The 17,264-nt window shown below is 29.4% G+C and overlaps 1 protein-coding gene across 1 annotated transcript in view; it reads left to right on the top strand.

Moving 5' to 3' along the window:
* The window catches only part of LOC108559677 (suppressor of tumorigenicity 14 protein-like), a gene marked incomplete at its 3' end in the record, with an annotated part of 155,975 nt that overhangs the window by 111,004 nt on the left and 27,707 nt on the right, over positions 1-17,264 (top strand). Inside the window, exon 5 of the mRNA XM_017917024.1 lies at positions 15,680-15,781. Coding sequence (XP_017772513.1) covers positions 15,680-15,781 — 102 coding nt within the window. The remainder of the gene's footprint in view (positions 1-15,679; positions 15,782-17,264) is intronic.

Raw genomic sequence — 17,264 nt, 5'->3', positions numbered from 1 at the left:
ACAATAATAAACAAAATTATAAGACATGATAAGCAGCGTTTTCCAAACTGTGAGGTGCGCCTCCTTGAGGAGACGTGGACTAGTCTAAGGGGAGGCGCGAATATTAGTAGCAGTGAGCAATTTTCCAAATATCGGCTAAAGTTTTATGTCTTTTATGAAATGGTGGGGGAGGGGAGGCGCCAAATGATTACATAGTTTTAAGAGAGGCGTAGTAACATCAAGTTTGGAAACCACTGATATAAAAAATGATGAATCTATAACTTAAATGGCATAAAAGAAAAAGAAATTATTTAATTCCTCAAAACTAATGACTTTCATTAGCTGCTAACACCTTAATTCCTTCTATCCGCCTGGTACTGACGAAGGAATACGTCGAAATCGGTTTCAACGACGTTGTGCGTTTAGACGTTCTCCTCGCTGTCCAGATCGCGGTAATTTGGTGGCGTTTATATCCTAAAGGCACCATCTGTAGACTTTCCATGGAGTTGATGATACGGAGGACGATTGTAGCGGCTGCGGTTACCGCTGCCGTTCTGTTCGCCTCTGCGGTAATGCCTTGAACGAGATCTGTGATCAATTTGAGAATCCCTGTTATCAAACTGACGATCCCGCTGATCGTTTTGATGAGATCTTTGACCAATTTGAGAATCCTTGCAATCCATTTGTTCTTTCTTCTCCGGAATTATTGATTTATTTTTAAATAATTAAATAGAAAAATACTAAATTTTAGGTATCAATTAGTATTATCTAAAGAATGATGAATCTATAATTTAGATGACATAAAAGAAGAATAAATTATTTAATTCCTCAAAACTAATGACATTTATTAGCTGCTAACACCTTAATTCCTTCTATCTGCCTAGTAAAGACGAAAGAAAGCGTCGAAATCGGTTTCAACGACGTTGTGCGTTTCGACGTTCTCCTCGCTATACAGATCGCGGTAATTTGGTGGCGTTTGTAGCCTAAAGGCACCATCTTTAGACATTCCATGGAGTTGATGATACGGAGGACAATTGTAGCGGCTGTGGTTACCGCTACCGTTTTGTTCGCCTCTGCGGTAATGCCTTGGACGAGATCTGTGATCAATTTGAGAATCTCTGTTATCAAACTTACGATCCCGCTGATCGTTTTGACGAGATCTTTGACGAATTTGAGAATCCTTGCGATCCATTTATTCTTTCTTCTCCGGACTACTGGTACTTTTGAATCTCTTCGATGCATCACTCCTACCGCAGGATACGTCTTGACTATATTAATATTAACCGAATTTACGTTAGACCAATTTAAATCGAGCATAAGATTTACAAAACCAATTTATTATCATTTATTTTATATTTAATATGTATACTTGTTACGTCCATTACTTTCGTCTTAATTATTACAAATCATATTTCACGAATCCATCAAATATACAAACAGATATTTATTCATGATGATTTAGAATAACTTGTAGAATATTCCGAAAAAAGGTTACACATTAAATCATATAGTTGCGTCTATTTGATAAAAACTCAAAAGCCTTCTTACGTCCTTGAATATTTGGGTAGGATCATAAAACTTAGATAAAGAAACGATTGTATTTTCCTCAAGGTCAAAACTGATTTCCTATCCCCGAAATAATACTAGGTGGGAGCATTATTTCTGTCCCTTTTTGAAATGGATACATTTTTGTAATATATAATTTAGTCTTTAGTATTAACTTAAGAGGAGAATATAACTCTTAGTTAATAATTCATGAGATCAATAATTGTATAGTTGATTTCTCAATAAAATCTCTGATGATTGTATACATCAAAACTAATTAAGAATATTGCATTTAATATTCATAAATCCTTCTAAGACAAACTTTTGTCAGACATAACAAAAACTACCGATAATAATAACGTATTTTTGTAGGATACTAAAACTAGCTAACCGACATAAATACAAACTTTTATCAAATACGTAAAAAAATAACGAGAATAATTACCGACATTTGTCGAACACCATTACAATTAGATAACCGACAATTATTACAAACTTTAATCAGACATAACAAAAACTACGGATAGTAATAAATTACTTTTGTAACTAAAACTAGCTAACCGACATGAATACAAACTACCGACAATAATTGCCGATTTTTTTCGGATTTGCTTCATATAATGAATTTCTTATGATTGTATAGAACTAAATTCATAATATGTCATTCAAACTACGTTACTATTTTTCAGGTGCTAATTATATATTATCAACGAATTTACTTATATCATTCATTTAGACATAGACCTCGCTCCAATTTGTTTTTTTTGTCCATTTGTTTTTTCTTCTCCGGACTATTGGTACTTTTGAATCTCTTCGATGCATCACTCTTACCGCAGGATACGTCCTAACTATATTAATATTAACCGAATTTACAAATGTTATCTATGTACAATATATACTAATGTTTTTCATTAGCTGCTAACACCTTAATTCCTTCTATCCGACTGGTATTGACGAAAAAGAGCGTCGAAATCGGTTTCAACAACGTTGTGCGTTTCGACGATCTCCTCGCTGTCCAGATCGCGGTAATTTGTTGGCGTTTATAGCCTAAAGGCACCATCTTTAGACTTTCCATGGAGTTGATGATGCGGAGGATGATTGTAGCGGCTGTGGTTACCGCTACCGTCCTGTTCGCCTCTGCATTAATGCCTTGGGCGAGATCTGTGATCAATTTGAGAATCCCTGTTATCAAACTGACGATCCCGCTGATCGTTTTGACGAGATCTTTGACCAATTTCAAAATCCTTGCGATCCATTTCTTCTTTTTTCTCCGGACTGCAGGTACTTTTTAATCTCTTCGATGCATCACTCCTACCGCAGGATACGTCCTGACTATATTACTATTAACCGAATTTACGTTAGAACAAACTAAATCGAGTATAAGATTTACAAAACTTATATAACATTGTAGTGATGGATACGAGTGTTCCAGCATATGCTTAAGCTTGCAAATACGCCCAGATATCGAACCGGGTTAACGATTAAATTTTCCGCCACGAAGCTCCAAGTTGTAAAACAGCTATTATTTGGTAACAGATGTGCGTCAGTTCAGTTTCGCTGGCATTCCGCATTCTACGCTGAACGTGTTCCGTTCCTTCTATGCGTGGGCGACTGGTATTGTTTTTCTCTCTCTCTTCCTTTTTTTTTGTGTTTTGTTTCGTTACAACGTTAAACTTTTCTGCAGCCGGCCTTAATTTATCATCAGACAGACGAGACGTGGGGTCGACGAGCCTACAAACGGGAAATTATTTTGAGGTTGAAAAAAAGAAGTAGAATACGACCCCCCGTGATTAACTAATTTCCAAGTGGGCGTCGTGAAAAGGGAACAAAAAAAAACGATGATAAAAAAAAGGAAGGTTTTTTTTGTGTGCTCCCTATTCAAAATCTAATTGAAATCGATAATGAAAGAGACATATTGTTTCCACCTTATTTATGGGAATTTGCGCCAAATTTATTTGATAATTAAAAAATAAATATTCTTTTCAAAGTATCCTTCATATTATACGGTACTTTCTTTATACGTTTTTGGTTTTACACGGTTTTCTCAGAAACCTATCTACCTTGTAAATCCAGATAGGTGTACTATTAAGTTAGTAAACTTGCCAGAACAGCATCATTCACTTTGAGTTGATATTTTTATGTATAATTCCATGTCAAACTATAAATTATAATTTTTTTATTAAAAAATACTTTAAGTTGGTACACATACCGCAAGTAGACATAAAAATTGTCAAATTATGCAAAATTACGTGCAATTAAGTAATGAGTATTTTCTGTAAAAATAGTTTAATTTGTTAATTGCTTCCTTTGATGATGAATTGATAAATAAAATACCACAAGTACTGTAAGCTATGGTTAAATATACGAAATGTAGTATATAGTGAGAACGTAACTTTATGCAAATTTAAATGTATAATAATGATATTCACTTTAGATTATGTAAAACTGATTAAATAATAGAAATACTCCTGTTAATTCTAAACTCAGTCCATAATGATTATGGCATAATCTCATTGCATGTTGTATTAAAGATATATTATATTCGTGAGTAGAGGCTGTAAGTTTGATATAATATTGTTTTGTTTTGCAAAATTGCTTTCACGCACGTGAAATCTTCAAGTTTATTCTATATTTCCTGGTTATAAATATCATGCTTTCATATTTCAATATATAAATATATACCAGTAGTTAAATATATCTTTCTAAATACTTATAAGTACAGGGTACAGCACAAACAACTCCAACATTTCAGGGTAATTGCATAGAAATGGTACGATTTATCACCAAAACCTTTTTAGTTTCCAAATGTAGATAAAAAAAAACGGTTTTTTACTTTAAGTTTTAAAAATTATATCCATGAAATTCAAATGTTTATCGGACATCTAGGCATTATTTAATATTTCTAGGAGTTAAGTAATATGTTTTGTATTTTGATTTAAGAATACAGACTAATTTGATTATATAAGTGTTTTTCAGAAGTAAAATTTTAGAAAAATGGAATGGAATTTCTGATTTTACTATGAATCTATCTGTTAGGTATTGAAATTACTAATTAAAATATTCCGCTTTATAAGTTTCTCGTCAATGGAAACTTGTTCTCATATTTTCTTGTGCTACAAATTATTCGTTTTACTGAAAGATAACGGAAATTTTGTTCCATTCAATATATTTGATTAATAACTATCATACTGTGCGTTTCTTAGTTGATACAAAGCAGAGCAAATTAATGATATCTAGTCACCGTTCACAATGGAAACTGTATTCCGCTTTTCCGCATAGAAACTACCATCCAACTAACAACGTGGCGTTTCGGTGACGTGGCATATAATAATGGAATATCAGTTTCAATTAACAAAATTTACCAATCGTCGCATATTTTCGACGTGTCGTGCCCCGCTTATATAATTAATAAATGCGGCACTAATTAAAACAGCGGAGCTCGTCAATCAGGCCGGGATTAATAATAATGACCGTCGCAATAATAATTGTAGTACTGTTTACTTTTGCAAATTAATCGCCACTGTGTGTTGCAAACAATTGGCATTCGGCGGGACCGGATTCCTGTTTATATGCCATCACTTCACATTACATAAATTTCCGGAATATACAATTTAAGTGGATAATTTATTGGGGCATATCTCTGAAAATTCATTAAATATTTATTTTAATTACTTGTTATCAATTAATTAATATAATGCAAAAAAATAATTTATTACTTCAACTTTATTACATTAATTAATTATTATTTCTTTACAAAAGAATATATAATTTAGTATTGGACGTTATGATTATTTTTATGCAAATAATTGTGCATCTGCGGATTCTGAGTTAGTTTCCATAAAGTTAGCATATAGATGTTGTATTAAGAATCCCTTTGAGGTGTCAAAGAATTGGTTATGCATTAATCTTTGGATTTGCTCAATACGTGTCGTTGACATATTTCAATATCCATTTTTCACTTGAGATTGATAATAAAAAAGCAGTTCAATTTTCCATTTAAATAAATAAATTTGTTAAAAAACTCATATTACATTACTCAAATATTGTTTACAAATTATGTGTGTAAAGATTAGAATTGTTATCTGTAATATATGTACCAAATATATTTTCTTATTTAATTTGTTAATTAATTCAAATATGAGCGTCATTTCAGTATAAATTATATATTTTTTTTAATTTATGCATATTGTTTATGTACATTTATTTAGTGTATATTGTAAGAATAACTTTGCGTAAAGAAGAAAAAAATAAATGAAAATTTTTAAAACTATCTTTTCAACCAAGGTTGATATCACAGTTATAATAGGACTATTACTTGGTTTATTCTAAGTAACTGTACAATATTTCATCTAAAAATATTGAGTCGTTCATAAGATATGATTTTTTTTATAGAAAAGTAATACTTTTGCTACCCGTGGATGTGGCCCTCGATTTACGTTTTATTAAGAAGTTCTGAATGGCTTTATATATTTCTAAAATGAACAATTTCTCTGAATTACCCTTTTTACTCAAAATAATTTTGTACTGAATAAAAAAAGAAAACACTCCTAAATAATGCAGAAGGGGATGAATTTAAATAATTATCAAAATTATCTTGGTTGTAAGTGATAATATCAACATTTTATTTATGCTAGTTTTTATATGTATCAGTACGAACTTTCATCGAAATCTATAGTCGTTTAGAGGATAAGATTTTTTGAACATAGAAATTTAGTTATTTTTACCCGCCGTATCCACCATTTAAGCTATAATTTAATAATTTCATTCATAGATGAATATCTAAAATGAAACATTTATTTGAATTACACTTTTACACATAATAATAAGTAATAATAAATATTCTCAGATAAAATTCACTCCTATGATTATAGGAAAATCTCAAGGAATTATACCAAAATCTTATTACACAGTTTTTATTTCAAACCATATAAATTTTCACGCAAATCTATGCAATTTTAACTAAGGAAAACAATGTGTTAATTTTTACCCGGCGAATCCACAAAAAAATAAATATTTTATAGGTATTTGTATTAAAATAATTCATGCAAAATTATGATAAAAACTATATATTTTTTAAATTTTTGTTGGTGCATATAGACTGTATAAAAAGAGAAGCCATGTCACTTATTTATATTTCAGTTGTCATGTTGTCTACTCGCAGGACATTTTTAATTATCACTCGTCTAGTTTATAAAGGGTGCATTTAGAGTCGACCAATTTCAATTACAAAAGTTAATGGGAAGTTTAATAATTAGCAAAAACACAAACGAGCGGTCTAATAATTAATTAAATTGCAAAACGCGACTCAACCGTATTCTGTTTAGGACAAATAAGTACAATATAAGAGCAAATAAATAAAAGTAATTATTACATCAGACATATTTGTAATTACATTTTTATTATTTATTACTTCTAGTTTATTTCATAAGAGACGTGTTAATTATAGTAGAAAAACCTTTAACGAAAATTTGTTGCATATATTTTTATAGCAATAACTTTTAATGAGAAGTAATCAACGAAAGGAATGAAATAGAAACAGGATTAAAAACATTTCTACTCTATCTTAGACTGTGATTTATGAATGTAGTCAAAATCTTTGATCTCGTAAACTGAATCTTTCAAAAGGAAGCACTTGACTCTGATATTATTTCTAGTACTTAAATTAACATAAAATCTTATCCGCGAGGGGCTTTAATTAAATCCCGAAAGCTCGCTCCTAGGCTGTATCTTCCTTAGTTTTCGCGCCTCGAAAACCGCAGGCCCGGCGCTCCGCTCACATCTAAATTAAGTCACCGAAATATTTTTGATATAAAAAGCCCTTGCTTGACTTACCCTCCACTCCACTCCCTAACAACTCCATTCTTCCTCATTCCATCTCTTACCAAACAAAAGAAGGACACTCCACTTTCTCTCGGAGCCTAAATACAGCAAGGGGAGGATGAATTAAAACCCTAAACAATGGTAAACCAACTTACAAGAACAACAGCACAAAAATCACTAGAAGGGAAATGCAAAGAGATTCAAATTTATTATGTTCATGCCATTCTAGAATAAAAAATACTCATAAAGGCACAGTTTTAATGCCAACGAGGAAATAATTAGTTTATGTCTATTATTCATGAATGAATTATATAATCGAATTTCTGTGTGTTTTTTTTTGTATTTAGTAATTTTATTTTTATAATGATTTATTATTTACAGTAATGTAATATTTCTAACACATTGTAAAATGTAACAAAAGTTATAAGTATTTTTTTATGAAAAAAGAATCATAAAAATTCTACAATAACATTTTTATATGATTATTCCGTCACCATCTACTAAAATAACTACTTTCCTTTTGTTTGGAAGACAGTTATTGATAAAAGTTAAGAAAACAGCAAATTTTTATTAACAAAAAACCCGCCAACAAAAACGCCTGCTAATTATGAACCAACCCAATGTGAAATGAATCTTCAATAAATTGTATTTCTTTAAAAAATTATAATAACTAATAACAAAAATGTAAGGTGATGCAGAAAAAAATGAAGTTTATGTATTTTTGGTTAAAAAGTGCAAATATATGAAAGAGTTAATCTTTAAGTTTCCTTTTTGAGTTTTTTTTCGTTTCATAATAATTCATCTAAAATAACGGAAGTCACCACACCAAAAGATCATGACTAAATATAAGGAATTTCTGCTCCAAGATCGCTGTAAATGAACTAATTAATTTGATAATGAAATACGCAAACAATGAAATTTTACTTTTAGTTGATTTTAAGAATTTTAGTTTATACTTGATTTAAAAAAAGAATAAATAAAAGTAACATTATTTATTTTCTAAAAAATATTCACATTTGCTGGTAAATGTGCATACACAAAAAATATACCATCAAATATACATATTTTTTTTTTAATCTTTTATTTCTTGTTCACAAGCTGCCATTGACTAAATAATAAGTAGAATGTGTTTGTGCAATAAGACAAAAAAACAGAAAAACAAAATACAGCATTGAGCGGATTTCCCATAGGAAACCTTAAAGAAAACTCAAATTTAACTACAAATTAATGTGATAACAAAACAACCCAAATAAATATTAATTTTTACGACACTACATAATAACCTAAAATATATTCACTGTAATGCACGAATAAAACGAACTTTAGTTTATAAAGAGGAGGTCCAGGGTGTTGTGTCTCTTTAGTCTGTGAGAGATTTTCGAGGAATAGCTGTGATCCTCTGCCGATCAGCTAGTACAACTTCGCGAACAGGAAGCAACTGGGCATTTGCTTCCTTTTCGTTGCGATGTGCTTCTTCTACTTAAATGGGCGATCCAAGAACAAGGCATACAAAAAATTATTAGTTGACGTTAATATTTTGGTTTTTATATCTAAAAAACTGTATTACAATTAGAAAAACACTAAAAATACGTGGTTTTACTTGTATAATATGAAATTTATGTTATAAAAATATATATAGATTTGCTATTAAAACAAATAGTTGTAATAATAGATATTTTGTGCTTTGGTTAATTATATATTTTGACTAGAAATTGTGGGTATTTATCAATTTGTAGGCTTTCACAGTAATTTTCTTTCGACCCAAAGTCTTTTCTTTTTAATCGAGCTTTTAGGTGATGAAATGAGATTAAAGTAACCTATGACCTAGATTTTTACCAATCTCTCCTGAAAACCAATCTCGATAACTAGTACACTTTTTTTTATATACTATATAAATTGCTCGTTATTGTACAAAGCACTACAATTTATTTCTTCGTGATCATATAGAAAATACCAATCAGGATAACAAATTATAAATAGTAATTTATTGGTTTTCTTCTACCAAAGTACAATCAAACGAAAATGTTCAGTCTATTATTTATAATATTCTGCAAATGAAATAGAAGTATTATACAAAATTTTCATTAAAAAACAAAATACAGGTAATAATTCAGGTAATATCAGTAAGCAAAATGTGGACATAAAAACAGTTACACAAAAAAGTAGTTCCTTGCAATAGTTCTAAATAATTGGCAGTATTTTAATGTAATTAATCTTTTTGCCTATGATTTATTTTATTTGTACACGTATCCCTCGTTTTACACATTACTTTCTTTACACGTTTTCGTTTTTACATGGTATAAAGAAATAAATGTTGTAAATAACCTATCCTTTGTTTTACTTTTACACGTTTTTCCATTCAGAATGTTACAATTTCGATTTACACGTTTTTCTCAAGAATCAATCCACCATGAAAATCGGGCGTTAAGAGTATAGTAAATTTGAACAAAAATTTGACAAAAAGTTCGCTTAGTTGGCTGAAAAAAAAACAATTTTATTATAATATATTTAATTCCATTCCTTTTGTAATTTCTCAACCTAATTTTCATTTATTTTAATACATTTCTTAAGTCGGTAGAGGTGAGCTTTTCAAGTTCGACATTAACTGCATTCTCATTCAGCTGCTCATTCGAACTGAAGACTTTTCTTCTCAATTTTTTTTTTAATTTTCGGAAACAGCCAGCAATCACATGGCGCTAGGTCCGGAGATTGAGGTGCTGGACAAATTTCATTATTGCCAGAGAGCACAGTCAAGTTGTTGGTTTTTTCAGCAGTGTGTGTAGATGCATTATCGTGGTGCAAAATGTAGCGACGAAATTCCCCTTTCTTCTGGTTTCTCAACAAATTTTTGAAAACTTGTGGTGAGGAAGTTTCTGTATACCACTTAGCAGTTACCATCTAGCCAGTTTTCTGTGGGATAGCAGTTACCACTTTTGCCCTGGTAAAGTAAATTGACATAATCACTTTTGTTGCTGATTTCTGTGTTCTTCATTTAATTGGGGGATTTGCACCTTGTGCGGTCTATACCATGGACTGCTGTTTGGTTTCCGGATCGTACTTATAGAACCAAGATTCATCACCAGTTACTATATTTCTAAAGGTGCTAGACTCCATTTGCAAATGGCTACATTTGTTTCCTCAACAGAAAAATGCCCGATTTGGAATCTTCAAAACAACTTGTAAATGGTCATAAGGGATGATGCATTGACTCCATATGCATTTTGGCATTTTTGGAAAATGTGCATAGGCTTGAGTTGACGTCGAAATTCGTAGAGAATGGCAAAATAATGTTTTGCAGTGTGGTGGAATTTATACCAACATTACATCACTAATCTTGCATTTTCTCTTATGCATTCTTAGACTTTAACAAATTGAGAAACAACTTTTATTTTTTCAGAAACAAATGTATTAACGCTAACTAAGCAAATTTTGTTTAGACCTCACGTATAATTTATAAATGTTACATTATGAAAATTGAAAAAAAAATAATAAAGTATTTTTTGTAATAGAAATGCTTGTGTCTCTCCTTAGTTTAATTAATAAAGAGCTTAGTAAACACAAACAAACAAACAATAGAAATAAATCAACACATGTATATTTACTTAGTGAGAACTTTAATGAGAGTAGAGGAATATCGCGAAAGGGCCTTTAGGTACGTTGAATAATTAAAGATACATGACGACAAAATTTTAGGAAAGCATATTAACAAACACATGTATATACAAATACAAATATATAGCAAATTATAATGCGAATAACTTGAGGCGAATTCGTTGTGCTAATACACAGATAATTACATTTGACAAATTAAAACTTTATTCCAACGTTTAGTAAATTACGGCCATCCATAATGCTTCAAAAATACATTATTGGGTTTTGGGGCGCTTTGCCAGTACGATGAAAAGAGAGAGAGAGAGAGATGATGATGTTGCCTGTGTACTTGTTTGAGAGGGGCGAGCGAAGTTCATTTCATTTCGATGAAATTACTGCCGCCCCTCAAATTCCCATTACATTCAATTCGGGAAACGAGACCCCTCATTTCTCGGCGGCTCGGTTTCTTGCCCACGAAGAAAAAGACCATTGGCAAATACATTAAATAAATGACAACAATTAATTTGCGAACATTTGTTGAAACTGATTGAGTTATTATTATAACAATTGTAATAATAATCATGAAATTATTATTATAAAACATATTGTAATAAGTGTGCTTCACATTTATTTTTTTATACAGTTTAATTTATCAATCAAAAACATAATGTTTTAGCTCACAATTCAATATAAAAAATCATATATCATTTGAAATAAATCATTTAATTTTTACAGTATATCCTTCACAAACTATGTAGTCTACCAATAACTAGATAGAAAATTAACAATCAACCAATTACACAAATATGTTACTTCTCATGGATCAATAACAATTTGTAGATCATACATATTTGAGTTTACTTAAATAGAATAACAGTTATAATTAAATAATCTTTGATTCATATGACAATTAATCAACCATATATTCAATCAATAACAGTATAATATATTTATTTAAAAACCAATTGTTTACTCCCATATTATACATCTTACATTGTAAATTTAACAGAATAACTCTCCAAAATAAACCTGTAATAACTTTCACATGATTGATGTGTCAACCATAGTTTATTCAATTAATTAATTGAAAACTAATTATCAAGAAAAAATAATTTATATTCATTTTACTTATATTTGATTATTATCATAAAACCAATTAACATATTCAACCGACAACAGCATCACCTATCAACTTCAAAATTGTTGTTTATTCAACCAACAATATGATATAACTATTAACGTGATAATGATCAACTTCTATTTTAATCATATTAAATATTAAATTAAATAGAATAAATGATCAGAATTAACTTTAATTACATTTATTTGTTTAATGAAACCAGTAAAAAAAAAATTGTGTCATTAACAACATGTATCAATTTGATCAAAAATTATCAATATATAATAACTTTTAACAATAATCATCAAATAACGTTTAGTTATTGCAATGAGTCAACTATAGTTGTTTGAAGAAGGTACATAGGTTGGGTTGTCTTACCTACTGGAGTCCCACAGACACCGCGCGAGTAACGAATAATACATCATTATTAATCTGTGCGCGTTACATACATTTTTATTATTTGTACTCATGAAACATACTTGAGAATACTGAGGGTGAACTTAAAATGTCAGGTACTAAATCGAGTATAGAGTGTACGTATTTTTATGACATGTTTTGAATATCCTTTAAATATTATTTTCAATTAAAATATCTAATACTCTATTATTTTTAATTTCCCAATAATTAAGACAAATATTTTCAAGAATTAGAATACATTTATGTCTTGCATTTTGCAAAGTTTGTGCTAAATGGAAAAGAAAAAAATAACAAAAGATTTGGTTGGCATTTGTCCATGTAAACTAGGGCGTTAGGGTGAAATAAAAAGAATATATATGTAAAGTTTAATGAAGTTTCTTCAAAAGTTTTTTGAAAATAAAAAGAACCAAGTTAACAGTCTTTTCTTCGTACATCATTTTTTAATACTTTTGTTATAACATCAACTAAATTACAATTATGTATAGTGATTTGTATGATTGATGTAATTTATAGTTGCATACCAAATATTGTTGTGGTTTTGTAAATAAATTAAAAGTCTATGGATAAAAATTGATATAATTTTTTTCACTGTGAATTAAGTAAACTAAAATATGAAAGATCTACAAATTGTTATTGATCCGTGAGTATGTAATATATGTTTGTAATTGGTTGAATAAACTATGGTTGTAATATAATCACTATGTTCGTGTGTTACATTGAGAAAGAAAACTAAAAATAAAATAGATTTACTAATTATTATTATTTACAACTTAATATTTGAATAAGCTTTCATTGCTTTTCGAAAGTTTTAGAGAATTGATGAATGGTTCAATAACTATCAATAGTAAATGGAGCACGCGCATGTTTAATAATACCAGGACACAATGCAATTGTGTGGCAATAGTTTGTGGTAGCGTAAAATTACGTCCATATTTACAAAATACATGCATTCGTAATGCATGCCAGGATATGCACAGATACAGCACGGATCTGCATTGTATGCGACAACGTTGTTCAACGTTGAAAATTTAATTGGTTTCCCCAAAATCCGTACGTAAAACATTTTAAATTGTTGTTTTAGTTATAGCAATGGTAATCTGTACTCGATGCACAATATCTACTGTGTTTTCCATCACCCTAATTTTAGAGTTTCGATCCTAAATGCGGCCAATTTGGATAATTACAATCAGCCATTTATAATCAATAAAGTAGTACAGAAAAACGAAAACAATGCTCACCGTGATTTGCGGTATTGCCAAATGGAGTAGAATCACGATTATAGAATTCAGGTCTATTTGTTAAGCAAACAAAGACCTTTCAACTTTCTATCTATTACAAATATCTTCCAATTCTAACTAATACATTTGTTACATTACATTTTCAAAAAATAATGGCTTATGTAATTTAAGAAATCTTATATCAATAATTATTAAAGAAATAACTGCTATTGACTTTTGTTTTGCTTGTAAAAAATTATTATTGTTTTCAAAATAAGATTAAACAAATTCATCAAGTGGACATAGTACTGATTTAATTAGTGCGGATTCACTACAATAAGGTTTCAAAATTTTCAAAAAAAATACATTTTAATTCAGCAAAATAAAAATATTTGTTTAAAAGTTAGTATACAAAATTATGTGTATGCTGTTTAAAGTCCTCGATTAATCCGGTTTCAAACAGTCCGGTTACATGTCCACTTTAACAATCACTTTTGTATAATTGGAACAGAAAAATTAAAATATTACGGTAACAATAAAAAAAAAATACAGAAATAATTATAAATAAAAACAAATATTACTACAATATATAAAATATAATAAAATATATAAAAGTTTTAAAAGTTTTAATTGGTGATTAAAAGTAAGATGTAAGAAAACGAAATAAATAAGCTGAAGTTGATTATTGGTAATCGCTTGTAATCGGATAACTTGTGTCCCTTTCAATGCTATCGTCTGTTCATCTCTTTAAAGATACCAAGGGAAGAAAGCGTGTTCTAATTTGCGCAGATTACTACGGTTTAAGCTTCACAGAAACTTTAACAATGAATGAAAGAAACGTTTGGAAATACTCACATATTTGGAATGATTAAATAAATTGTGTATTTATTAATTAAGATGTTTGGTTTTTATTTTGATGTTGTTAGGTAATAAAAAATATATATTTGTAAAGGTGCATTCACACTAGATCTCAAAAGTGAACTTCATCACATTCAATTTGTGCATGCAGGACTACAATTATTAAACAGCAATACCTCGCATAGTACGCCTTCAATCAGTCCGAATTCTACTATAGTAAAAAATTCAAAATAAATTGAACAATTAGTATACAAATTGTATGTACTTGAACATAATTATTTTTTTATCCTATTCTCTTCAAGTCTCTTTTTATGCAGTTTATATGATTTGTACGGTTTTAGCGGACAGATTAGTGCGGTTTTATGTGACCTGTTAATGTACTTTGATATAAAATATGTAGTATTAAAAATCATGCTGATATATTTTCATTATACTTTTAAGTTTCCTATACATTTTCAATTAATCAATATATTAATGAAGTAGCATAGTGTATTTTTTACTAAAAACTTGAATGTTTACATAATGTACATGTCTTAAATATACTCCAGGCTTTTACATAATAGAAACCTTTTAACGTGTTTTGTGCTCTTCAGAATTTCATTACTTTTACTAACATCAATTAATGGATTTTGTTAATATGCAACATTGTTCAATATCTTGCCTCTATTTTCTTTTCCAAATTATTAATGGAAAATGTAAATGATATAATCATTTTTTAAAACTATTGACATTAGAGATTCATTACGTATATTTTTGTTCATCGGAGTTTTTTTTCATTTTTTCATATATATATATATAAATCAAATTTATATTAAATCAATTTATATTAAATAACAAAAAATAACGCTGAAGTTATAAAGAAATATCAGACATAAAGATAAAAAAAAATATGCCTAGTAAAATGTGAAATTTTAAACAGACTTTGTTGTATTTGGGAAATTATAAGATTAAAGTTTAGTGTTAATTAATTTAAACTATTAATAATAATTTAATTGTAAATATTTTATTTATATTATATTTGTGTAAAATGGGCCAATAAAATGATTAAATATTTGTGTACTAATAATAATCAAATTTATTCGAAAAAAAAAAATCTTCTATTATTTATATTTGTTGTATTGTTGTTTTGCAGAATGTGAGGATTGTTTATTGAGCTGTCCATTCGATGGTCGAGAGGAGAACATCTGCAAATGTCCTGGGAACGGGGAATCCCCGAACGAAACACGGAATACCGGTGAGTAGGTAGCATCAACTTTTCAGTTGGCAATTCGTAGAGTTAAGTTATTTGGGAAAGTGGTAATTATTTCAATTGATATCCTCGGCAAAACGGTCGGGTTTGCACGTATATCTGCACAAAAGTTTGGCGCAAAATCTTCTAATTTCCTTTGGGGCTAACTTCAAACTCAGATTAAGTTATGAGCAAGCTGCAAGAGGATGGCGGAACAAGGAGAGAAGGAAGGGTTTCAGCCAAGCGCGAATGCGACTTGGGAAATTATCCGCACTCTTTTGCAAATGACACACGTGTTGCTTACAGTTTCGTTATGGAGCTAACATTTTAAAAGTTTTATATACATTTATATTCAAAAATCATGCACATCAAAATCACAATATTATTTATGGATCTTTTCTTGAAAACTTTTTGTCTTTTATTTCTTTAAATATTTATTTATATTTGATTTATAAACTAAATCTTATATAATTAGTAGTACAATGCGCACAATTTGTCTTACATCTTTCTTTCATCTATTTTATTTTGATTTGAATTTTTAGTCATGTATTAAATATTCTATAATATTAGCAACTAAAAGGCAACATTTTTCTAATATCTATAGGTTTCCTTGTGGAAAACATAGCGAAATTATATAGAACATACGAGATCTAAAATATATAAGAATGATCTTATAGGAGAACGTTTTAGGAGCCATTTTTAAGATATTGTCTGTTAAAAAAAATCCTATGAGACGTATCAAACCTAAAAGACAGAATATCTCAACAAAAGAGCTCTATGCAGTTCCGGAGCCGTAGGTTCCTATAGGTTACTATTAAATACCAAAATTAGTGACGATGCAATTACACCAATAATTAAGAACAAACATTGATAACATTAAATTAAGTTTAGTCTTTATTTCAATGTAAAATATTGATATTTTATATAATTGGCAAAAGTATCAAAATATATAAAAACAATCTATTAATTTACCATCTAGAATCGGTATTTTATAAATTATCTAGAAGTTAATCGATATTATACGATATTATAAACTTTAATAGTAAAATATTGGGTTGACAAAGACAGTAATTTCGGTATTGCAGCATAATATAAAACTCTTTTTTTATACAAAAATTAACTTTAACCCTTTCAGGACAACTGGTTACTACTGCTAACCACAGATTTAAATGTTCCTATCGGTTTTTAGTCAATACCATTGTGGAATATATATTGCCTATGTATCAGAGATAGTGTTAATACAGATGGTGGTAACAAACATTGTGAATGGATATGTTTTATTTCGAGAAAGAAATACTAATGAGATACCATTAATATTGGATATGATAAATCAGCACATATGCCTGAACGAGTAAGCTCCCTTCGATGTGCACACTTCAAAAAGAAGTGCATAAAACTATTTGGAAATGCTTGACTTGTGGGCTTGTGTCTTAATAAAGACAGGAACTGTTTATTGTTCCACAAAAAGTAATTCGTTGTTGCAAGTGTC

The sequence above is a fragment of the Nicrophorus vespilloides genome, unplaced genomic scaffold (assembly GCF_001412225.1).
Source record: "Nicrophorus vespilloides isolate i.1.1-1 unplaced genomic scaffold, Nicve_v1.0, whole genome shotgun sequence".
In the NCBI taxonomy this organism is placed as follows: domain Eukaryota; kingdom Metazoa; phylum Arthropoda; class Insecta; order Coleoptera; family Silphidae; genus Nicrophorus; species Nicrophorus vespilloides.
This window is presented reverse-complemented; position numbering and strand designations above follow the sequence as displayed.